General features: G+C 40.9%; 2 protein-coding genes across 3 annotated transcripts in view; both read right to left on the minus strand.

Annotated features, from left to right (window-relative positions):
- Positions 1-8,240, minus strand: part of rapgef6 (Rap guanine nucleotide exchange factor (GEF) 6) — a 144,362-nt gene extending 136,122 nt beyond the window's left edge. Inside the window, exon 1 of the mRNA XM_034139958.1 lies at positions 7,847-8,240. Coding sequence (XP_033995849.1) covers positions 7,847-7,921 — 75 coding nt within the window. The 5' untranslated portion in view covers positions 7,922-8,240. The remainder of the gene's footprint in view (positions 1-7,846) is intronic.
- A 1,973-nt stretch (positions 8,241-10,213) lies between these two features.
- The window catches only part of fnip1 (folliculin interacting protein 1), a 43,361-nt gene continuing 26,953 nt past the window's right edge, over positions 10,214-26,621 (minus strand). For both annotated transcript variants that reach the window (XM_034139920.1, XM_034139919.1), the window contains 8 exons: positions 26,371-26,453; positions 19,349-19,495; positions 17,709-17,878; positions 14,790-16,521; positions 14,088-14,253; positions 13,720-13,920; positions 13,506-13,621; positions 10,214-12,234 (listed from right to left, as the gene is read on the minus strand). In XM_034139920.1, the coding sequence (XP_033995811.1) occupies positions 12,156-12,234; positions 13,506-13,621; positions 13,720-13,920; positions 14,088-14,253; positions 14,790-16,521; positions 17,709-17,878; positions 19,349-19,495; positions 26,371-26,453 (2,694 nt within the window). In that variant the 3' untranslated portion in view covers positions 10,214-12,155. The remainder of the gene's footprint in view (positions 12,235-13,505; positions 13,622-13,719; positions 13,921-14,087; positions 14,254-14,789; positions 16,522-17,708; positions 17,879-19,348; positions 19,496-26,370; positions 26,454-26,621) is intronic.

Here is a 26,621-nt window from a genome sequence, read left to right on the forward strand (position 1 = left end):
CAAGGTGAGAAATAAACACCAAACAACAACAAAACGCTGAGAAATGTTCAAAGCAGAAGCTCTTACCAACGCTCAGCCCTTGACACCCATCCTTTTTCTAAAACTGTATTACTAGCAATAACAACAGAGCTAACGAAAGATGCGTGTGCTCGACAAATTTGTCCTGAGGGTGAAATGTAGGCGAAGCAACAATACCTGCGTATGACATAATTTTGAACATGTCGCAACAAAGAGTAAATATTATGTTATTTCCTGTTATACAGACTCATCCTTGGTCTGACTGTCGCCAAGGATCAACATTCTGCCAGGCATTCATTATCAATTTAAAATTTGGCAACCATAAGTGTTACTGTTTACCAAATGAACATCCAATAAGTTGATATTAATTACATTGGACTCAATGATGACAGTAAGTTAAATTAGGACGACCATTGTTGAAAAGCCTTCTCAAGTACAACAGAATTAATTCAGGGAGAAATGTGATTTACTCTTTTGGATCGTTAGTTTAGATAAACGCTTAATAAATATCCTACTGTCATGCCTTATATAAAGTGAATTAAAACTTTGTACCATGTTTCATCCTATCTGAAACGTTGTTTTGGACTTACTTAACATCACAATTGGGCGTGCGCTTAAAGGTGGGGTAGGTAAGTTTGAGAAACCGGCTCGAGATACACTTTTTGTTATATTCCATGGAATGCTCTTAACATCCCGATAGCAATGAATATCTTAAGTGCTTTGACAAAAAATCCATAAAAAAATGTCATCTGTGGAAGCCGTAGTACTGTAAAAAGCACGACCAATCATCTGAGCCGGCCCGGCTAAAATAACTGGATGGCCTACCTGCCTGTCAGCCTTCCATCTGTGCACAAACTTATCTCGTGCCCTCATTGGTCATGTGCGCGTTCGTGTGTGTTGGAGGAGGGGCTCTGTAAGGAAGTGGCAGATTCGTTCCGGCTGTGTATTTTCAAATTCTAGCACACTCGAGCTGGTTTCTCCAAAATTACCTACCCCACCTTTAAATCTGTCACTAAATTAAACATGGCATACACTAGAAAGGTTATTTTTAAAGTTGAACCATATATAAGTATATTTCAAACATAGCCCAACAAATATGAGCCCAAATTAGTCTATGTCTAAGAAAAATAAATATATCTATTGTTTTTAGGGATGTCCCGATCACCTTTTTTTGCTCCCGATCCGATTCCGATCATTTGATTTTGACAATCTGCCGATACCGATTTTTCCCGATCCGATCTTTATGCAATGCATTAAGAGGAAAAAAAAGGTAACAGATAACGGCTGGTCATCCAACGCGATGAATTCAGCTATCTTGGCTGTTCTGGGGTAGTTTCTCTTTCCTTTTAAAAGTCTCTGAAAGTGTCGGTTGTTTCAGTGCCGTTACCTGAGTGGCCGCTGTGTACTCGTCGTGTTGTTGTTGGTGGTGTTTGTATTAGATTGGTCATGTTGAACGTAGCTCTGTTCTTTCCACCACGCGGAACCTCCGCCTTGCAAACATTGCATCTGGCTGTTACACTGCCTTCGCTTTCAATTTTATAATACTTCCAAACTCCTGACATTTTCTCTGTCCCGACTCCCGAGGCACCAGCTGAACGTAGCCTCTTGTTAGCTTACTGCTACTATTAGACACTGCGCCCACTCTGTTGCCAGATTTGAGAGAAATAAGCAACCAGGTCTATGAAAACAAGCCCAAAAGAAGCAACACATACATGATGTTGTGTAATTTTAACCCAAAACTAAGGCCTCAGGATGACTTTAAGACGTGAACATGGTCATTTTTGTTTTGTAACATTAAATAAAATGTATAAAAATATTTTATAAAACAAAAAAAAAAAAAAATCCGATCCCCGATTTTTTTCTCCCGATCCCCGATCACGTGAAAATCACGTGATCGGCTCCGATCCCCAATCACGTGATCGGATCGGGACATCCCTAATTGTTTTGTTTAAGTTTTTCCCTTTAATATCATTTTTATTTATTTTCAATTATAAGGTATTACTTAGTAATTATTTGGGACAGTTTTTTTTTATATATATACCAATTTGTTATTCTCCTTTACGTATAAAAATAAATAAAATATGCTACCAGATTTAAAGCATAATCAGGAATGTTTCTTTGTTTTATTCCAACTGTATGTGGAGTACACAATTCATGTATGTCAATAAATAAAAAGAAGAGGCTTAAAGGTGGGGTAGGTAATTTTGGAGAAACCGACTCGAGATTGCTAGAATTTGAAAATACACAGCCGGAAAAAATCTGCCACTTCCTTACAGAGCCCCTCCTCCAACACACACGAACGCGCACATGACCAATGAGGGCACGAGATAAGTTTGTGCACAGATGGAAGGCTGACAGGCAGGTAGGCCATCCAGTTATTTTAGCCGGGCCGGCTAAAATGATTGGTCATACTTTTTACAGTATTACGGCTTCCACAGATGAATTTTTGTTATGGATTTTTTGTCAAAGCACTTAAGATATTCATTGCTATCGGGGTGTTAAGAGCATTCCATGGAATATAACAAAAAGTGTATCTCGAGCCGGTTTCTCAAACTTACCTACCCCACCTTTAAGTATGCTTAAATAATGTTAAGAACACTAGCCTGAGCTAAACCAAGGGCATTTTTGTTTATCACATAGTCGCCAGACGCCACATCTATCCGTGTTTAAAGAAATGTGCTTGAATGTAACTGTGACCAATCAGGTGCCACATTTGAAAATATCTAATGGGGGGGGAGAACATTGTGTCTTGAGTTCCACCTGATTCTAAAGGAGGAGGGCCATGCTGTTGTGAGAATCAGTGAAATAAAAATGCACCGGAGGGTATTTGAGGTATCTAATAACAACAACACAATGATGCCCCGGGCAACATGGAGCCACACAGCTGAAGAGATGCCAACAAAAGAAGGAAGGAAGGAAGCATTACACAGGCAGACGAGACATAGGGCTGGAGATATGTTTTCATGTATACCTGAATCATAAAATCAATCTCTAAAAACAACCACAGACATGTTCCTCACTTCCTCTACTATTTGAGCTACTAAGCTACTGTGCGTGTGCATACTTGGTACGTATGTCCAGCTGCAATCATACACACAGCGCGGTCTGCAAAAACACACACACCGATCTACTTATTGTCGTTTCCCCACAGTTCTCTGACCTACATCTTCATCCTTAAAACAGTCAACACCAAACTCATAGCGTGACCTCAGGGTCACTGTCAGAAATGTGTTGTCTAAGAAGCAAAGAGGTCGTAAAACCAAAAGCAACCATGCACATGTTGTACAGTAAACTGAAAACCCTGCTGATAGAAATGCTTAAAACAAGAAACAATGTATAGTTGATGTAGCAACATCTCCCTGACACAGCCTTTCAATTCCTCATGCCGGTGTGAATGGCCGACTCTTTGAATGCAACTTAAAAGTGCACATAAAAGCACAACCCAATGGATAACCAAATGACGGTAAAATAGAGAAAAACCAAGTCATATTAATAGCGATAAATGGTCTTTCTGCGGCACCTTTTTTTCTTTAATCAATAAATCAAATCAAATCAAATCAAATCAAATCAAATCAAATGGAAGTAAATGGAAGCTAAAAGCCTATGAAGAGAGGAAAACACCAAACCCTGACTGACATCTCTGCGCTGACTGTGAGCAGATGGCACCAGAATTTGGTTAAAGACAAGCTAAGAAAATACACCAGTATTATTAAGCAGTTGTTTTACTTTGGTGAACTGTGTCAGCATTGAGCAAACCCCCCTCTTGGGTAACTGAAGCACACACAGCCTCTTTTGAAACATGTCTCTTTGCATGCACTCCAAGAATACAGCTCAGACCACACACCGCTCTGCATCTCCTGCTCTCTTCTGCTCAGAGAAGCTCCACTGCCTGCCTAAAAAGCAACAAGTCACCGCTTTAAGTCTGAGTTTCTCTTTCTCTCCCTCATTTGCACCTTCCCTCGGGAGCCTGTGGCTTTGAGATGATTGGAATTCCCATAAACGTCCGATCTGTACTGGGCGATGCTAAAAAAAACGCCGTAAATCCCCCAGCGTGATTTGTTGTCTGTAACCACCGGAGCGTCTGGATGGCACCGAGAAAAGGTGGGCAGCGAGAGGGGAGCTGGACGGAAAACCCACCAAACTGGGAAAGGTTGACGAGGCAGAAAAGCTGCGGCGGGAGAGATTTCCCACCGAGCCAAACATCTGCAGGAGACAGACCAACCTACAGCACGAAGAAAACTCTCCAGATATAGCTGACTCAACCAGAAAGACTTTTAATGAAGGACGAGTGGGAAAACAATTCACCTGACTCTAATGTTGGCCTCACTCAAAGGCTTATAATATACTCAAACTCAAACTGTCAACACAATAGTGCCAAAAAACTAATCCCCACAAAATACTGCTTTGTTTTAAGAACGTATATTTTAAGTTTTCACCTGTGTGCCAGAAACACTTGCTTTGTGTTTCATTCATCTGATATAAGTGGCACTTCCTTTATTATGTTTAATCATGATAGTCATTATTTGGTTTTAATGACCACAATGGCTGCTAAAGAACCCTCCAGTGGGTGCTTTTAGACGAATATTAAGAGCATAAGCACTAACTTGCAGCACTATACATTAGGGCTGCTCAATTAATCATATTTTAATCGCAATTACGATTATGGCTTGCAACGATTACGAAAACAACGTAATCGAAATAAAACGATTATCTTTTTATTATTATTATTACTTCTTTTTTCTTTTTCAAATACTTTTTTTTTTTTATTGGTTTTTCAGTTGAATTATACTTAAAGTTCAGGGTAATCAACTGTTAAAAACATACTGTTCACATTTTTTTTCTCCAATAAATTGATGTTTTCAAAGTAAATGGATAATCGTTTTTAATAATCGTGATATCAATTATTGACCAAAATAATCGAGATTATGATTTTTGCCATAATCGAGCAGCCCTATTATACATTCAAAAGCAGTATGACAACCTTGAGATAAATGTCTGGTACAGTTTGTTTAAAAATCTATGAAATGTCCCTACACTAATGTTTGGCCATGTAACTCCATTATCGGGGGATTGTCTGTAATAGGTCTGAGCCAAGTAGACAATATCAAAATCAGTGGCTTTATCTAAAAGCAACACTTGTATAATAGAGTCCAGACTAATTTATAAAAACATAGTAGTTGGTGGTCCAACAAAGCAAAATGTAACCAATGTGAATATGTAAATAAAACCGAAGAGGAAGAGGTCTGCTGTAGAGAGCTGCATTACGATGCACGATGATAATGGAACATAAACATAATTGGTTTTGGCAGATTATTGCTTTGAAGTGAATTATTGGCATCCGCCAGAATGTGTGTGGTCCTTTGCAATAACAGTAGGCATGATAACATATTAATACACCACAGGAGACACTTGATGTTCTGCATATATTAGTTGGAAATTATGTTTTGACACATAGTGGAATAAAAATATATATATATATAGAGCATCCCTAATTACTCCAAGTTTATGTACATATTTGCAGTCTGTTTAATTCATCATGGTCAACAGGCTGAGACAGCGAAATGGCTTTGGCATACTTTTGCATTGAGAGAACTTTTAGTGCTTTTAAACCATGACTGAATCTAGCAGGGGCGGACTGGCCATCGGGACGTTCGGGACGAATCCCGATGGGCCGGTACTGAAGTGGGCCGGTCGGACGATGTGGGCCGGTCGGATAAGTCACTAGCCGGTCGAGAGTCCCGGGCTGATTTGTAGTCCCAGTCCGCCCCTGGAATCTAATCATAGTTTTAAACTAAAATGACATTGACACACAGGTTCTTGGTCAAGCTGAACCTGGCTATAGTTTCAAGTGTAGCTAAATCACATGTGGAATGTCCCATAACATGCACAGATCTGCCATACTTCTACCCTTGTAATGAAAATAAGCATTTTATGAATGTACTCCAAACCCTGAGCATTATGAATAACTGCACAGAAAAGTCTGCTTGTTTTTCTTCACCCTCTCTATATCAATGCTGGTTTCATATATTGAAGAAGGAACAGAGTGAAAGAGGATAAGGCTAAATTGAGTTACTTTATCAAAGTGCTCCCTATCATGTGCTTGATTACCCCTGATCCACTTCACTGCTATGAATGTGTCACATATTGGTGGACTAAACACAGTTGTTATGGTTTGTTCAAGTGTGCACAAAAGCCCTCTATGAAGGTGTGAAAGAGGCTTTCTACCCAGCATGCACCCACAAACAAACAGAGGATCAGAGCCGTAAAAAGAGGCCTTTTCAAAAGCTGGCTGGGGTTTTTATAAAACATTTTTTTGTACTGTAGAAAAGTGCTTGCACTTCAAAACTCAAACCAGCAGCCGAACATGGAAGGGAGTACGGTGTAAGCTATTTTTGGACACAGAGCATAACTAAAGCAATGACAAGCCAGCTGTGTTTCCACAGCTTCGTGTAGGGAGGAGGCAGGGAGGGAAGGAGGAGGGAAAAAGGAGGGATGAGAAAGCAGTGGTGATTTGATTTAACTGGCTTCATTCAAGCTAAAGTTTACACAAACTACTCCAGGGCTTAAGCATAAGCCTGCTGATGGGAAGCTGTGGTGTTATGTTTAGTTTAACAATAATGTATATGCAGGCCTGGAATGTAATGCAGTTAAAGAGGGCTATCCCAAACTTCAGCAAGAAACCAAACTATTCCTTCAATAAATTATGTGAAGATGTGAAAAAAGTGTCAAACATGTTGGTGGAGAGGCCTGACACCCTCTCCAGGTCTCAGTTGGGCCCCTGTGCCCCAGTTTGGCTTCCACTGAAGCCTCTGATACAGTGTCCTGTATGCTTTAACTTTGTGTCTCGGCTTTTCCATTTCAGTGTTATATTTCACAGACAACTACTTTATCAAGACATACTGTTGTTACAGTTGCGTATAAACCGTACCCAGCTGGCAAAAGTTTCCCAAAATCTAGCTAGAAAATAAACTTCTGCTTAATGTGGTTTCAGTTACAGGCTGTTAATAAGTCAATTACAGTGTGTGGTAGTTAGCGTGTGAATGTATTGAAAAGTCATAATGATAACATCAAACCACAAGCAACCTCTTGTGGACTATTTCAGTCAAACTCCACTGACAGCTATGTGAAGATGTCCTAAAGACAGCTACTGTACATGCAGTAGTGGAAAGTAACTAAGTACATTTACTCAAGTACTGTACTTAAATACAATTGTGAGTTACTTGTTCTTTACTTGAGTATTTCCATACTGCTACTTTATATGTGTACTCCACTACAATTCATAGGTTAATCGACTACTTTTACTCAACTACATTTATTTAATATATTTAGAAACTCTGTAGATTTGGATTAATGATGTGAAATATAATCAACACTTAAATAAGACTTTAGTTACACCTGGAGTAAATCCACCAGCTAGGTTATGACCTAGGTTATGACAGCTTTGATAAACACATTATTACATCAATAATTATAATCAAAATATATCATATAACATATTCTGAAATGGGAGGATATGCATAATGACTACTTTTACTACTGGTACTATAAGTATATTTTGATGCCAATACTTTTGTACTTTTACTTCAGTAACATTTTGAATGGAGGACTTTTACTTAGTATTCCTACACTGTGGTACTTCTACTTTTACTTAAGTACACAATCTGAGTATTTCTTCCACCTCATTGGATACATTAATGTATTGGTACTTTTACTTTAAAGGATCTGAATACTTCTCCCACCACCAGCTAAGTGAAGCAACAGTTTGATTTTTAGCTAACATTAGCAAAGCGATGCTAATTAAAAAAAAAACCACGATAGATATGTTTACCTCTGCAGTCCGGAGGGAGGGCGGTTTCTTTAAAGCCAGTTTGAAAGAAGTTTCCATGGCTCCAGTCATTTTCATAACTTCGGCTCAAATCCCCCTGTATTACTTCCTCTCGAGGTATCCTCACTTCCCCGTCTCCTAGTTGCTCCTTTAGCCGAAACAACTCACATCCCCGTGGATCTTGTCCCCGCCGAGCTGAGCATGGATGGAGTTTACCCACCACTCCTCCTCCAGGAGAAGGGAGAAAAAACTTGACTCGTAACTACTGCGCGTCCGAGAAAGAGTAGATACAACCGAAAAAGTGTGACAGAAAGTTAATTCTCTGGGACCTTTGGTGTTGAATTGTGTACATCTTTGGTAAAGGAAATATCCAGCTCAGTAGCTTGCGTCAGTGATCCAGGAGTTCAGATTTTAAATCCCTCCTCCTGCAGAGAGGGAGAGTTGACGACATCTGTCTGCACGGAGAGGAGGCTGCGTTCAGGGCCGGTCGGAAACAGGGGAATATCTGGCAGCAGCAAATGAAGTGAAAAGATATTAATTAAAAAAAATATTGAAAAAGAAGAATGCAGCAAAAAAGCGGTTCATTTTATTGTTACCTACCCTGTCTTTTAGTCACTCAAACATGCAAAATGTAAAATGTATCACAATACCAGAGGTGTGAAAAAGTACTCAGATCCCAGGTAAAGGTAGAAGTACCAGAGTGTAGGATTACTCTGTTACAAGTAGCCTACAAGTCCTGCATTAGAAATTGTTACTCAAATAAAAGTACATCAAAATATACTTAAAGTACCCAAAGTAAAAGTAGCCTACTCACTATGCATATCGGCCCGTTTTAGATTAATATAAAGGACAACATTTACCCCTGGATTGTAGTGGAATAGAATGATAGAGTAGCATAAAATAGAAATACTCAAGTAAATGACAAGACTCTCATATACTTGAGTAAATGTACTTACTAGTTACTTTACACCACTGATAAAGGGGCATTTTCAAATAAATTATTGGAATGAAGAGAAGACATGACTTACTTTTGTTGACCAGTGGTCATAAGTAAAAATGATGGGAAACAAATCTAAGTATAGTATAAGTAGAGTAGGCCTACTACAACAGTAGCAAAAGTAGGCCAATATCTAACCATAAGATATCAGTATAAATATATTTCATATCTATCAACACAATTAAGCAACAATTAATTGTATTTCTTATAAAAATTAATCCTAAATTCCATTATACATTTCATTTGTAAGATAAATAATGATTACGCTATTTATTTCAAAAGTTGTGTCGTAGTCTAGCGTCAATGGCATAGAAAACCGCGTTCACTAGTTTTGAAAGTCGAGTGTACGAGCTTCCAAAGGAGTCCCTCAACACCACATAGAGCCTCCCTCTGACTTCTGACACTTCTAATGTCAGCATGCTCCCACAAACTGCCCAACATGAGGATTAATCAGACTAATGAAGTGCATGTTAAAGCTGCACAGTTTAGTAAAGACATTCACGGCTTCTGCTTTAGCGGGAAAATACTGCTTTTATGGTCAAAGCATATCCACGCACTTCTCGCAGTTTTAACCCCGATTTAACGAACAGTGTTTTAAGTCTGTTTTCCTAAAATAGCTATACGGACAGTGGGATTAATGCAATAATCACTGCTACCATGACACTCCTATTATTGCATAACTGCGGTGTGTGCGTGTGCGTGTGCGTGTCCTGAGGAGGGTGGGGTGGAGCCTCAACCAGCGTCAGAGTGGTAAATGCAAAAGGTGGGTCCAATGTGTGATCCAGATGGTGAGCACCAGAAGTGAAACCACCTCCAATCCAAACAAAAGTGCTATTCTTTGCACTGATTCATAGCCACTTTCCAGACTGTTTAAAAATGAGGCAGCGATGGAGGAAATGTCATGGATTGGGCGTATATAATTAAAACGTGTACCAGCAAAAGCATAGAAAAAAGGAAAATCTGAATTCCCAAATGGGATAACCCCAAAACCTAACACCAGTTTACACGTGAGAGCTATGCAATTTGTTTTAATTAAAAAATGTTTGTGGGAAAATAAAAGATAAACTTAGATCCTAATCTGACATGTGAAGAAACACACATTTGGAGCTGATCCATTAAATCAGAGCCAGGTCTGTGGATTCACTGGATACTTGTTTTTTAATGCCGTCTTATAAACAGATACAAGGGTATGTGGTATATCAACTACACTTATAACTGTGTATACCATCAGTAATTCCCAGATGCAAATTATAGCTCTTTTTGGGGTTTTGGGAAACATTTTTATATTTACAAATAATTTTTTCTTTCACTTTTCCATGATTTATTTCCCCCTTTCCCCTTTGATTTTGTGACAGAAAGAATTCCCAGCAACATAAATTCTTAACATCGGCATTTTTATTGCACAACATTCCCATAAAATTGGGAAAAAATAATTTGAAGAGACAATTCTTAAAAGACATTCTGTACAAATACATGGAAATAAACAAGAGTATGTACAGTTTACATGAACCGTTACACATACCATGGGCTAAACTTACTAAATAATTTATTCATATACAAAGAAGTGAAAGCAGATATAAATTCATACCTTTTAAACATAATGGCTGGGTTGTACAAAATGTAGGCTGATACAGCGGAGCATCTTCAATGCAACAAGCACGTCTCTAGACATGTTACCAGCAAAATGAGCTCTGATGCATTCATGCCACATCTCTATTAAGACTTGGGTCATATACAGGATCTTATAGAAAGAAACACACATTATTCCTGCTTTCTCTAACAATACAAGCCCTTCTCAGCATTCAGTCCAACATATAATGTATACGCTAATCTTTAAGCACATATTTTTAAACATTGTGGAAGGTTTGTTCCAGTAAGTACTCATTTGAATATTTATTGAGCTTATCGGCTAAATTAAGCTCCTCCCTCTGCCTTCATATTTATTTAAAACTCTGTGTTTCCTCTCTGCTTTTACCTATATTAAATAATATTGGGAAATGTTTAACTCCTTTTATTTCTGGAGTTAATTAAAGAGATAACAAAATATAGATTTATTTCCAATGCCGATGAAACAAAAAAAAGTACTTACAACAAAAAGTACTAACAATAAAATACCATTGGCCCCCACTGCAGAAAACACCCTATGCACAGGAGAGAATCCACCAAAACTGAAAATATGAAAGGAACCTCTTATTTACGCTCACCGAATCGCACCCTGCTTTAAAGATATAACAGCCAAAATCACTTTTCAATGTCATGGAAAATCTAAAGAAACATTATTTTCAAAGGGTGCTACTAGAGCTTTATATTCTGCGTGTTTCTGTTAGTATAACCGTCATAGAAACATGTTTGAAAATAGTGTTAACTCATACATATTTGAATCTATTGTAAGGCCTCCCGTGTTCCTCTTTTTGTCTGCAGCAAACATCGAAGCCGTAAACATTGTAGAAAGGTGGCGAAGCTATAAAAGTGTGAAAATATTTCAGCATTTGGGTTGTAAAATACATGTAGATGATGTGTGTCGGAGCTTTTATCCACAGTAGAGCGGGGAACTTAAACACATTCTGAAAAATATGTGTGAAACAATCATCCTCAGGAATTTACCAAACTCCCCTTGTCCAAAGAACACAGCATAGGGTCTGCACGAAGATGACGCTGACATTCCTCTGATTAAAATAGCTTCAAACGTTTACCTCAGGGTTTTCTATTGGGCGACTGTAAATGTGTGTCATCCATGTGAAGATCTGAGGTAGTGCTGTACCTATGATAAGAATGTCAAAGCCACTTTAAGCGATTTCAAAACCGGTTTGTCGAACCAAAAATAACCTCACGTGTGCGTCAATTACAATAAAACGTGTCACGGGGATATCTCAAGGGAAATTTGGCTTGTAAACAAAAACATGAAGATAAATGAAATAACATAAATGCATGAGATTGATAATGTTCTCAATGATATTAACCTTAAAATGTTCAAATAAAAAAATCCATCTTGTAGTCTGACACAGATTGTACAGAGAAAAAGTAGAAGGAAAAAAAGTCCAATGTTATTATACCGTAGAAATCCTTAATGTTTCATTCTCACCTGGAAACATTTATAAAGTCTTTGGCGTTTTTCTGTCCAAAAATAGTCTTTAAAAAGAAACATTCAAAGGACTGGGAAACCTCCACAGAGCCTCCATCTGTGGGACTCTAGCTCCCCCCTGTGGTGTAACATCTACACTGCAGAGCGAGAGGAGAACACCATGACGGGGGTCAGCTGTGGAGCATGGACGGTTGATTTGGGGCCAGAGTACCACCCCCCCAGGTCTGACAGTCTCAAAGGAGGATCTGGGCCACATAGGGGGAGTGGGTGCTGGCCACTGCGGCCAACAGGGGGAGGTCGCTGGACTCGATTCTGAAACGACACCAGAGCAAACATCAGGATAAGATCTACGTGGCCTGTTTAAAGTAACACCATTTATAAACATTACACTGCCATATTTCATTGGTAAAAATGATTTTGCATTGAATCCAATAGTGCTAGTTACAGATCTGCATTTTTGGAGTTCCTTTTATACTAAACAAAGCATATCCTAGCAAAATGATGTTTTATCTGTCAAGAGTTTACACATAACACTGATTTAAATAACTTGAATATAATATGTTGTTGCTGGTTGTTTAATACATTAATGGGGATAGGTTTTTCCAGTAAGGTGCCATGTAGTGATGGGAATTATGGCTCTTTGAAGGGAGCCGGATCTTATGGCTCCGTTCCTTTGCGAGAGCTGTTCAAAAGAGCCGTTTTTTTTTTTAAGGGGGCGGGGTTAATAGGTCTATCTGCGAAAAATACCTTTTATATAATTCAATCAAATTTAGCCTATAGCCTATAGCCTATCACTTAAATTATTCAATACATCCTTTGTACTGAAGTATTCAAAAGTAAAAATTACATTTTTAATATAAATTATTTGCTGTGGCCAATTGTTTTCATTGCATTTACAGACCCTTGTAACTCTCTGATTGTAGAACCACGCAAAAAAAAAAAAGCAGATAGCAACAGCTATACAAACTGACAACAAATCTTTGCTGAGCTTAAAAATAATCATAAATAAATAACATAAGGAAAATAAATATATTGCAATGCTCAAAACAGCAGCATCCAACAGTCTCTAATCCTTGGATATGACATGTCACTGCATGCATGCACGGAGCACCCGTAGCGCGGAGATCATCATATCATTCTGTCTTGTATTAGGCCTCCTTAACAACAAAAAAACGGCTCGTTCGCGACCGACACATCACTAGCGCCATGTTGGGTGTCCTTATAGGCAAATAACAGTTATGTTTAAATTCAGTAATACTCAGAAAAACTCACTGTGTACCATAGAGCTCTAAAACATTCCTCCCTCAGTAAATTGCAAAGTTGAATGTTCCTATAGTTTTAAAGCCTTCATTGGACTGCATGTGCATTTGCATTATATTATTATTATTATAATGTTTATGTTTATTATTTAATTAATGTTAATGTTTATTATTATATATAATATTATAGTTGTGCATGAGACAAATAACAGGGACCTGATGCTAGAGATACAAAATCCAGAGAATACGTTTCAGTAGATTAGTTAGGCATTTATGTTCTGCTTTCCAGTACATGCGAGTGGAGAATAAAGGTTAACCCCTTACCCTAAGACCATGCCCAACTCTTTCACATGGACCCTTGTCTGACCCTTCAAATACTCAGCAAGCATCTTGCTTTTGAAGTAGATTTCCTGCAGGCGGTCCTCAAGGTGCATGATACACTGAGGAGAAGAGGAAGGAAACATGGATGTTAAAGCACAGGAATCAAAGTGGTGCTCGCTGCTGAATAACCATTGTTTGGCTGAGAGGTGAGACGTACAAAGTTGGGAGAGATGTTGAGTTTGTAGAGCTGGTGGGTGGACTGCAGTAAGTTTGAGACCAAGTTGGACACCAGGACCTCCTTCCCCAGCTTGTTGACGTCTGTGGCTCGCCTCTGACTGCTGGCCACCTGCACCGTCCACTTCTCTGTGTCTGCTATAATGCAGACGGCCTCCGCGATAGGCTCGTCCAATACTGGATGCTGCAGAAGAGAAAACATTCAGTTAAAAAACAATAATACACATGCATAAAGTGAAGATAAGTGTTCAATCCAAAACCACATTTTCTTGTAAGTTAAATGACTTGTTTGCAATCACATTCTGGTTGCTCAAAACACTTCAATGAAAAGGTTTAACACTTGAACTTTACCTGAACAGCGTGGGTTAATTCGGCCATGAGGCACTGCCGTAGCTTCTCGTCGCTAGGCAACCCTTGGAGTACAAAGTCTGGCACGTAGGTGGGGCAGTAGCCTCCGAACAGAGAGCGGCCAAAGTTGGCAATGCTTGGCTTCGAGTAGTTCTCCACCAACTTTGACCTATAAAGCAAAACATGTGATGAGATATGAGATCCCAAAAGATAAAGATAGATACCTGCCGTCATTATAACTTCAATTACAAAGGAAGACAAAGTCAGAAGGGATGTATTACTTTTCATTTTGAAAACTCATATGTAAACTGTGTGGCTTTTTTTTTAATGCAAAGATGAGGGGAGATAGATCAAGATACAGTATTTCACTCAAACTGGGACAATATCTACACTAACATGTACTTTAAAAACAATAAAGGTGTTCAACCTATGTTTTTTGGCTAGCCTAGATTGACTCAAATGTTCTATATAATCTGATGACAAAAAAAAAAAATGTGTATTGACATTTTTCAAAACCAGACTGAAATACTTTTTTTTACTAGGATTAGACTAAAATGTCCTGATTTTAAGTTAAATAAAACCAGAAAAAATAACAGCATAGGCTTTACTCAACGTGATAAAAACGTTACATTTGTATTTTTCCCTGAGACTAATTAAACAAAATGAACATTAGCATTTGCACTAGTTATTGTGTCATGTACTCACCCGGGGAGGGGCAGCAGCATCTCCTCCTGCCAGTCCTCGGTGTCCTCGCTCTCGCTGTCCCCCAGCGCGCTGTCCGAGCTCTCGTTGCGGGGGATCTCCCAGTCGTTGGCCGGCATCGCCTTGTTCTTTTGGTCCTCTGTGCTTTTGCTGCTCTCATCCTGGGGGAGGGGGACCGACAGCAGAAGACCCTTGTCCTGCTCAACAGAACAGCTCCTGCAGCAGCATGTGTCGGAGGAATCTGTGGAGCCACACCTGCACCTCCTCTGGACGCTCAGCAAAATGTCTCCCTTCCTGCTGGACCCCACCTCCGCCCTACCTGAACCTAAACACAGACCTATCCCCGGACTGCTGTGGCCCCCAATGTCCCCGGGTTGGGGGACTCCCGAGGGGTCCAGCAGGTCTTTGTGCATACTGTCTGTGCTGCTGGCCGTCGGTCGTGTGGCCACATCTTCTATAGTCCTAGTCTCCACGGGGTTATCCACACTGAAGTACTCGTCAAAATCGTCCACACAGTTGGGGGTCCACTTGGGCATCTTACTGGACACCCGCTGCAGGGGGAGGGCTGCCTTGGTCTGTTTGGTTTGGTCCTCTGATTGGCTGCTGCTGGTCTTTGACTCCGCTCCACTCTTGGGTTTGTGATGTTGCACCTGATGCTGTTTCTGCTGCATCAGCATCAGCTGCTGGTGGAGAGGTTTGTCCTTGAGGTGCTTCTTGTACTTCTTCATGTCCTCTTCCACTTTCCTCCGGCGGCTCTCCGTGTCCGACTCTGGAGACATGGAGTCTCCGATGAGGAAGGTGACTTTTGTTGCCGGCTCGTCCTCTTCTGTCAGGATCAGAGACATGGGCCCCGACGCGGTGCTTCCTGGAACTGGCACTGCAGCAGCAGGTGTGTTTTTATCAGGGAGCTTCTTCTCCAGAGGGATCTCTAACGGCAGAGAGGCCAGCACCCTGGGGGGCTGGGACCCTACGCCTGCATCCGTCCCAGCCTCTGAGCCGGGGGTCTTCTGCTCTGTGGGGACAGGAGATGGTGATGATGCCAGTGAGGCTGTGGGTGTGGACGGGACGATGAGTCTAAGGTCTCCCTTGGTCTCTGTGTCCAGCACACAGACCTCCTCCCTGGACGACGCCGAGCCCACCCGCACCACCGTCTCCAGCCGGGCCTCTGGGACCCCCGGGGGGCTGCTGGACTCCCTGAGCAGCCCCCCGGGATCAGCTGATTCTGCAATCCTGATAACAGCACTGTCCCCAGTCTGAAGCACACTGCTCCTGGACCCTTGACTGTCACTGCTGTCCTCCTCTTCCTCCTCTTCCTCCTCCTCCTCATCCTCCTCATCCTCCTCCTTGGGTGTGTCCCCCCCACCCTGCTCCCCCTCTGTGTCTGTGTAAGTGCTGCTCTGGAAGCTGTTGTCTGAAGGGTAGCTGCTGTCCTCTGCCTCGGTCTGCCGGCTGTGGGTGGGGTGAGACAAGTAGTCCCCGCTGGGTTTGTGGACGGTGACCAGCACGTAGTCCGACTCCTCCACCTCTCCTCTCCTCAGGGAGGTGGTGATGAGGGAGCCGGGGATGACGATGGCCTCGTCCTCGGCGCTGTCCAGCATGTGTGTCTCCAGCAGCTCGGAGCAGCGGATGAAGTAGGTGAGGATGTAGAGGAGCCTCTGGACCAGCTCCTGTCTGCGGCCCACCACCACCGTCCTGGACAGCCGCACCGGGGACCCTATGGCCCCGTACAGGTCGCCTACACAGTGAGGAAAAAAAAAAAAAACATCAGCATTTCTGTACAGCCATTTAGATTTATCGAATTATTTTAACAGGTAATGTTTTTTTTATCATTTATTTATGCCCGTTCCATAACATTTGATTGTGAAGTCTCCAGTTTTGCCGCAGTGTGAAGTTGATTGGATGAACGGTTGTCCAGAAAATGACTCATAAATAGGTTATAGATCTTTCTTTCTTTATCTATCATTAAAATGAGCGAGCTGTACCGAGCAGGCAGTTTGTAGAAGAGTAAATAGGGGTCCCCTCTGAATACACTACACGGTGTGTACATAACACACTTCTAATTCATATGACAAAAAAACTGGCACTAGAGACAGTCATTTCTTGGATCCCCGAAATACATTCATCATGAGAAAAGTTGTGTGATGAACACTTTTCGAGAAAAATGCATTACGTTTCACTTACCTTTTAGTATCTGGATATAAAACGGTTTATATCAATATTACACAAATGACATATTACAGAACTTATGAAGGTATGTTTAAACAATCGCCAGTCAAACAAACACCATTCTTGTTTTTAAGACTAACGTGTTCTTTCCTCTCTGGTGTGCAGTTCTCACTATGAACACCAGGAGGCACCATGAACTCACTTTCCCAGAGTTCTCCATGTCACATGAGGTGAAAGTGTGGACTACTCAACATACTCTATAAGATGTTTGTGTATTTAAAGGATATCATCACTCACTACATGCATCTACAAATCATCTACAGCTATACTGTGTCTATAAACACATCAACAAATATTAAAAAGAGAGAGACTGCACAGAAGTGCACGAATAGATTAGTAGTAAATGCAACATGTAACAATAAAAAACACTGATGCTTTACACAGCAATAAATATCTAAATGAACTGCACGTCATTGGAGTATTATTTCATTTTAATTTAAAAATTGCGTTTTTATCACAAGATCATTAATGCATTACACGTATTAAACTGACATAAGAGCTACAACAGAGTGCAGTCTAATGGAGCTGCATGTGGAGAACAGTCCCAACTTGTCTTTGAGCTGGGATGATTAATGGTGACAGGTGAGGATGCGTTCCAGCTTCAGCAAAAATGAAGATCAAACACGGGTGTTTTATCAGACGTCCATTTGTTTTGTGACTGTGTGCTTGTGTGTGTTTGTTTTCCAACTGCCTCACCTAGTTGTGCCCAGAGCGGGTTGTAAGGGTGCGTCTTGGCCAGCATGTCGACGCTCTTGGAGGAGTGTTTCTCGAGGAAGATCTTGATTGGAGGCTGCCCATTGGGCATGACGGTGGGCACCCAGGCCAGATGATTGGTCAGGATGGCTGTCAATAACGCAGGGAGGAATCTGAAATCAATCAGATATGGGTTGGTGAGCAAAGAGTCGAGGAGAATCCAAACATCCTAGCTGTGTGAACCCGATCAAAAATGACTTCTCAGTTTCCCTCCTGACCTTATTTGGTGAGGTCAACTTGGTCAGACCTTTTCTTGCGGGCCTGAACACACACATCCATTGTTTGCCACACACAAAAATAGAAATGGATGCAGAAAGACACATACACACACATAAATACAAATGATTCACTTCTCAGTCCTGACCACAAGTGTCTACTTCCCTTCCTGTCTCATGACTCAACACCGATGCTACTCAAGTTCAGTCATGTGCTCCAGCACAGTTGTGACTGCGGCACTCATCACTAGCATCATGGGAAAAACTGACAGGACGCCTCAGAAAAGACATGATGTCTTACGAGACATTTTGTTGCCAGGGAGACATATGGCTTCATCCGAGAGTCAACATAGCGTAGAAGTAGTTGTGTATCGTCAGGTCAAAAATGGATGTGTGGAAGACAGCCTAACATTGGTGGAAATACTGACTTTTCAGAGAAATTCTGCTAATGAATAAACACCAATGGTTGCCTAGGAGACACCATTTAGAGTGTGCAGGGATTTAGAGAACATGAGAAAGTGAAAGGTAGTAATAGTAAAGTACAGACACGTTTTGATTCTTCAGTCTAATAAACGGTATTCCACCATGATGTCTTCCAAGAGGAGGGGTTTGTATTGCTCATGTGGAATTTCTTCAAAATTATTTTTGTACCCTCAATTTAATCATTTTCTATGTCTATAAAGTGTTAAAAAACTATGTTTTATGTTTGTCTTAAAATGTTATTTTTGCTTTATGCAATCAATGACACAATTTGAATAAAGAATGCAATAAAAACACTTCTAAATGCTACATGCATCAAGTGTGAATATGTTCAATAAAGGCCTTGCTACCAATTCATTTTGGTACAATTAGCAGTGTTTTGACGTGGCTTTATGACAGCAACAATAAGCAATTAGAGACTGGCATTCACAGCTCCCTCAGAGGCAGACAAATAAATGCAAAGAGGGTGAAACACTCACTTGTGTGTATGTTTGAGAGCAATGAAAAGGGTGAGAAAGACGATAGACTGTGTAGAATAGAATGAACAGTGTGTGAACCTGCATGTGTTTCTCCGTTTATAGGCTTGTCCAGGAAGTAGAAGCAAAAAAGAACGTGTAACTTTTCTTTGTGTCCGAGTTCTGCTATGCATGTCTTCTCTCTTTACATTAGTGAGCTTGCTTAATGCTGTCAGCTCAGAAAAGATCAATCGAGTGGTGAACAGCCTGATCTTCACAACAGGTGGGTTTGCTGTGGCCTACCACTCTTAACAACCAGTAAGTGATATGTGTTTGAAAATGACTTAACATATTTCCATGATCCCCTTTTTGAGATACTTTTTAAAAATGTTGTGACTGATGACCTAGGTGTGAGAACAAGCAGTCACTCAACTGGTTCTTGGAGGCCTGCTCCATCAGCAGCGAGAGCTCCCTCATGAAGTGACCGCAGAGCTGGTTCTTCTCCGACGCCCCGGACATCATGGTCAACCAGACGGGCTCAGCCACCCTCGGCATGGTGTAGAGGTCGCAGATTGTCATCCTGGAGATGAGGTACGGCGAGGGAGGGATGAAAGAGCATGGCGAGGGCATGGAGAGGGAAGGAGGGGAAAAAAGAGACAAAACAGACAGAGAGAACAGACACGTTATTGTCTCTCGGGGTAAACAAAAGAGATCTCAGTTCACAGACTGCGCTGGGCCCATGGGAGACCCTCGTTGTGTGTGTGTTTGAAACAGTCCAGCAAACTTGACTCCCAACCCTGTCTCCTGCTCTGTACAGTGTGTATATCTATCTGTATGAGGCTCAGTTGGTGCGTTTGTCCATTGAGAAGGAGTGGAGTTTCCATGGAGCGTGGGGCGTGTTGGTGAGCATGTCTCGGCTGGAGGCCAAGCTTTGACACAGGGGCAGAGGGGAATCTCTGCAGCCGGAGGAATGTGGAGAATCAGGCGTTTTTAGTCAGAGCTCAAATATGCACTGCAGCTGCTGGATTATGAGTTTGAAAATGCTAAACTGTGCAGATGTTTTATCTGCTTTCTCTGCGAACATATCAAGCAAATTCAAGTGCAATACATTTGACCCGCCGCTATCACCGTAAGTGATCTGTCACAAAACTTTTAACTGATAAACACTTGCTTGATATGTGTTACAGGAAACTGCACAAGATCACTATACTCTCCAGTATTCCAGTAAACAAGCTATTTTAGGTGGATGTGTTTTTTCAAAGCAGATAGGAACAACATGCGTAGTCTTTGTTTACGGGTTCATAAGAAGAAGTTATGGACAGGATGCAAAAGGAGAACTTGTAAAATCAAGTGGATTGCAATACTGTTGTTGCTCTAGTTCTTTTTAGACGGTTTAGTTTTGTAATCCAAAACCTGTTCTTGGCGGGTTGATAATATTAACACAATGACTGTGTAAGTGGACAAGAACGCCTATTCCAAGAAAAATGCGTGAACTACCTCCAAAAAACACTCAATTAAAAAAAAACAGCTTAAGTTTTTGACGTATAAACAAATCTTTGGTTTCGATTAAATGTTGTAGCAAAGCTTGCTTTCTCTCACCAAGAAAGAATCATTTAACCAATGGATGAGAAGCTTACAAGAGAGTGAGTGATCACGGCATGAGACAATTTGAGCTTTAATCAATTTATTGACATTAAACAAGGAACCATTACTAACTGTAGTACTTAGCTGCCAAAGACTTGATGTCACTTGTAAATCAACATACCCTAAACATGTCCCTGACTCTCTTTACATGTCGTTGTCAGCAGAGATGATCCATCATCAGGACTGCAGCATCAAATAACCTAATTAACACTTTTTGATTGCTGGTATAAATGGGTTGCCCCAGTTGACCCAGATAATGTGTGGTGAACATTGACCTGAAAGCCCCACGGTGGGCTGGGGTCTGAGGCGGAGCCAGCTCCAGCTGCAGCAGCTGTTCAGGTGAACTTTAAAGAGCGTGATGTGAAATTAAACTGTTGTGTCGAGGAGACTGATTTGAAATGCTCTCACTATGGAGGGGAGCGATTCAAACAATTCTGATCTCATACACGACTTCTAGCTCAAGCTGTGTTTTCGAATGGCAATTTAAATTGAAAGCACCTTGTACGTATTAAGAGTTATAGCACAAGAGTTATGGGCATTGAATCTAATACCAATAATCGTTATGGGTTTATATTATTTTTGTTTATTAGAATCGTAATACAAACATGTAAGTACTGTACTTTCTTTTTGCCTTGTACCAATCAGTCAAATGTTAAGTATTGAAGAACCATTTTTGCACTATAAATTATGAAGGCACCGTTGATTTTTTGCTATTACGGTGCTTTAAAAACCTTAAAATGTTGTGCATGAATGTTGCATTAACAACTCTGAGGCACAGTTTCTAGTGGCCTCCATTAAGTACTTGCATACGTTCATCCAAGAGAAGGATAAGCACTTTTTTATGCTTGTGAGCTAAAATGGGAAGTGGACGCTCTCCAACCCTGATGTGTTAAGTGGCTCTGCCGCCGTCACTACTCCTGCTTTTCCTCTAACGGCAAACCCTAAAGTAACCCCCCAATATAGGCTGGTGTGACTTATATGTACACATGCCTCTGCTAAGTGCCCAGCTTATCTTCGACAGCATGCGTGGGTATGTGTGCATGCCCACCCTCCATCTACGTCAATGCAGCATCTCGCAAAGGCATTTCCTCCAGTGACTCCTGTAATGTTCCATGAAGTCAAAAGCCCTTAATGGCAAAGGTGGCTGCACTTATATTTAGCTGCTGTCTGAAGGTGAGATTTTACAGATATTTAGTTAGTCCCGGGATCTCACATATTATTTACTATTCTGGTGCCCGTGGCCAGTGTCTGAGGAAGATAGGGTTGCCACTCCGCAAGCTTGGGTTGCTATGGCCGGCTGCCAGCAGGCATATGACTGCAGCAATGAGGGAACCTCAGACAGACTGCCTGCAAGTGTGTGTGGCAAGTGAAAGTAGTGGTATGCATGCACGCACGCACGCACGCACACACACACACTTAAGGTTGTGTGTTTTACGAGGTACCAAACAGTCATAGAGTACTGACAAGCATATCACACCAATTCAAATTTTTAAGAACCTTTATGATTTAATATTTGATTTCATTTCACATTAAAAGGTTAAATCCTTCTGGGAACTGGTGTTTCTCGGAAAATAATAAACAAAGCATCCTCATTGGGTAGTTGTGGTGGAGAATTGAGAAGTAACTGGTAGCTTCTAACATTTCAGCCAAATAAGCTTCCTGAAAAACAAACAAAACTCTTTGGCAAGAACTCCCAGCATGCATAGCAACATCTGTGGTTTGCTCATAACAGGTAGGTCACAGTGTGTTCCTCCTTTCTTTTAGCTAACATACTACAACATTTCTTACTGTATGGCGTTATTTTTGTGCCTCTATCCTGAGCACGCAATGGAACATTTTGAGCATAGAAAATGTTATTGAGCACGCAATTTAACATTTTTGAGCACAGAAAAATATATTTTGCAAGTACAATTGACTCTAAGCCCTCTCACAAACTCCTGCTCCGTGCACAAGAAGACTGCTGCACGCGCTCTCCCTCCCTTTCTCTCCCTCGCTCAACCTCTCCACCCTGTGTGCGCTCAGGTTTGCCTGTGTGCGCGCTCAAGTTGGCGCGTGCAGCAGTCTTCTTGTGCACGGAGCAGGAGTTTGTGAGAGGGCTTAGAGTCAATTGTGTTTGCAAAATATATCTTTCTGTGCTCAAAAATGTTAAATTGCGCGCTCAATAACATTTTCTATGCTCAAAATGTTTCATTGCGTGCTCAGGATAGAGGCACAAAAATAACGCCATATTACTGGGCTTTGTTTGCATATATAATACCAATTATCGGTACCACTTTACAATAAGACTTCCCTTATAAAGGATTCATAAAGAGTTTATAATTAGGTTATGAATTAGGTTGTAAACACTTTATTAATCATTAAGAACCATTTATAAACCAGTTCTAACATAGTTTTCATACATCAACACAGGCTCACTATTTGGCAAGATGACTAAGCCTTATATTGGCTAATTAGCGAGAATCAACTAAGTGAGCCACAGATACCAAGGATGCTGGCTGATGAAGAAGATGAATTAAGCCAAGTAGCCAATATAAGGCTTAGCAGTACAGATAAATGTGGGCTCTCTATTTGGCAAGCAACCGGTCACAGTTGCCCTGTTTATCTCATGTCTTATAAAAGCTTATATTCATGATTTATAAAGTAGTCACAACCTAATTAATAAATGAATTACAAACTATTTGTAAACCCTTTATAAGGGTAGTTGTATTGTAAAGTGGTACCCAATTATCTATTAAATTATGCGCATATGACAAAAGGACAGAGACTGTTAGCATCACGCTATCCTGACACATCAACCCCAGTGGGTGTTCATTGGTTATTAATTGATTCGACACCTCAGCACGCCACATCAGTAACTGGAGCAGAATTACACAATCCCTTCACCTTATCTCCGTTACCTTTAGAGTCCATAAAATCACCTTGTTATTCCGAGACACAGCGTGCTCACTGACATTTATCCTGTAGCACATGCTAACAACATCAAAGCAATGAAAAGCACCATTCAGTTCAATTGTTACAACTAACAAAGAGGCATTTAAGGACACCTTTATGACGGGAATGCATCAAAGTAATGTGACACTTGCCTAGTGAACATAAGAAATAGGACATAGGGAAAAATAATTATCTTGTAAACCTTGTTGACGGATCAGGTGCTTCTTTTATCTGCAGGCCATAGCAGCTGGAGAATATCAGATGTTATCAACAACAGTTTACTGCCTGCTTGATATGTAAGGGTGTTCATTAATGACCGCCTCATTGCACTATCCCGCTTTTAACACGGCCACATAGTCAATAAACCAACGACTTGACTCACAATATTAATTGAAAATGATTTTGTTGACTTAACGGCAGCACTGATCAAGGTTTACAGTAACTGTCCAAGTTTGTTCCCAGTTCCTTTTCCACTATACTAACAGGTTCCAGAGCAGCCAATACCATGTTGCCGTTATTGTTTAATTCCTGTCTGTCTTCTTCCGTTGATTTCTCTGATGTACGAGGCTCTGTCTTGTACCTACTTTACTTCTCTCCCTTGATCCTCCTTAGCAACGGTCATTATGTTGCTTAGCAGCAATGTGTTTTCGAGTATTAACTAGACCCTCCAGAAAAACGCGATTATGCGATCGCATAATTTACCGCATAATCAGCAAAATAGCGCATATTTTTAAAAGGCCGCATATTTCTTAAAAGGTCGCATAATCCCCGCATTTTTCCACACAAAATTGAGGAAAAAAAAAGTTAACGTGAAGTAGTGATGTCATCAGCTCGCGCAGGTAAACAACACCGTAGAGTGAATGTGTGGAACTCACACGAGAGAGAAAAGCAACAAGATCAGCGCCATATAGATTATTATATAGCCTACTATTATACTATTATTATTATATACTATTATAATTATACTATTATACGGCTCTGACCAAGATGAACAAATCGAATCCATCCCATTTGCCTACGAACATTTCTGCTAAAGACCGGGCAAAGCAGTACGCAGATGTCTTGCACGAAAGTGGGGGGAAACTATTCTGCACCCCGTGCAACTGTGTGTTGGAACATACAAGATTGAAGCTGGTCAGATAACGAACGGGTAAATGAAAACAGAATGAGGCGGAGGTGTGTGTGTGTGTGTGTGTGTGTGTGTGTGTGTGTGTGTGTGTATCATAGGAACTCTTTAAAAAGGGCTTCCTTTCATTCAGTAGTAGCCTAGTAACAGGGTGTGGGAGAAGAATCACCTTTTTTCCGCCTCCCGCATATTTCGCAACTTTTCGCATATTTCCGCATATTTCGCAACTTCTCCGCATATTTCGCATAAAAACCCCGCATGTTTAATCGCATAATCAAGGATTTTAGCCCGCATAATCAAGGATTTTAGCCCGCATAATCAAGGATTTTAGCCCGCGTTTTTCTGGAGGGTCTAATTAACAACCTTTGAACATTTCCAAATTGACCAATCAGAATCTAATATTCAACTAAGCCGTGTAATTAAAGGTAGGGTAGGTAAGTTTGAGAAACCGGCTCGAGATACACTTTTTGTTATATTCCATGGAATGCTCTTAACATCCCGATAGCAATGAATATCTTAAGTGCTTTGACAAAAAATCCATAAAAAATGTCATCTGTGGAAGCCGTAGTACTGTAAAAAGCACGACCAATCATTTTAGCCGGCTCGGCTAAAATGATTGGATGGCCTACCTGCCTGTCAGCCTTCCATCTGTGCACAAACTTATCTCGTGCCCTCATTGGTCATGTGCGCGTTTGTGTGTGTTGGAGGAGGGGCTCTATAAGGAAGTGGCAGATTTTCTCCGGTTGTGTTATTTCAAATTCTAGCGATCTCGAGCCGGTTTCTCAAACTTACCCACCCTACCTTTAACTAAGATAATATACGTTTATCAAACTGTGTAATGTAAACCTTCACACAAAAAAAAGAGAGCCAGAGAATGTGAACAAAGTCGTTTGTAAGTGATAACGTGTTGGGTTAAAGATGGAAACATCTTCTCCCATCTCTTAAACAGGGTATATGCAGGAATCCTGAAGTCAAATTTAATACCTTTCAAGACATTTTTTAAGACCCTTTCCATACATTTTAAGACCTCATAGCCACTTTGAGTTTTAACCGGTTATATTGGCGACACACTTTACCTCACATTTACTATATACAGTATTGATTGTCCTTCCTCCTTATCTTACAACCATTTGGACGCAAACTTGCATTTCCCCCATAACGATGTTGTTTAACAACCGGCGTAAACGGACCTTTGCGCGCTATCAAGCCGTGAGCGTGCGATGTCCTGTTCAGATGACGTCAAATCCAACGGGATGCCATAAATAAACTACAAAGAATCACACTACACACCTACGCAATGATTACATTCAGGCAGACTTTAGAATACAACCTCTTTGGACAATTTATATACTTATTGAAAACAAGCTACAAAATGTAATACCTTGGAAAATGCCGTTTAATACTTTTTAATAGCCTTAATTTTCCTTAAATTGATTTATCAACTTTTAATACTTTTTAAGACCCCGCGGACACCCTTTTATATCAACCGACTCCATCCAACGAGGGCAGCGGGAAAAAACTCCTAACACAGTGTGCAAACACAACCCTCAAATATCAGGGCTTTCACAAAGGCACCAATATTACATTTTTGAGATGAATATTTCGTATATCAGTGATAATGTCAATAGAAGAATTTGGCCCAACCCTATGATCTATGAAGTATTTGCCAGTTGTCGTAAGGGCAATAGGAAAATAATGAATGAAGTCCGATTATTGTCTGCGTTATGGTGAGAGAGTGTGAATTGTTGCCGTACCTGAACTCGTTGAGTCCTTCCACCATTCGGCTGTAAGCCAGGGCTCTCTGAGTGGCATCAGCTGACCGCCGACACTTCATGGCCTTGAGAGTGACACAACACACATGCTCTTTGAGATAATTGGCACTGAAGCTGACAAACATTACCGCAGGAAAGGTGGAGCAAGGAATGTGTGAGGGGGGGGGGGGGGCTGAAAGAAAGATTGAGGGTAAACCTGGAAGTCCTCCAGAGCTGCGACAGTGCCAACAACA

This window comes from Trematomus bernacchii, unplaced genomic scaffold, assembly GCF_902827165.1.
Source record: "Trematomus bernacchii unplaced genomic scaffold, fTreBer1.1, whole genome shotgun sequence".
Lineage (NCBI taxonomy): Eukaryota > Metazoa > Chordata > Actinopteri > Perciformes > Nototheniidae > Trematomus > Trematomus bernacchii.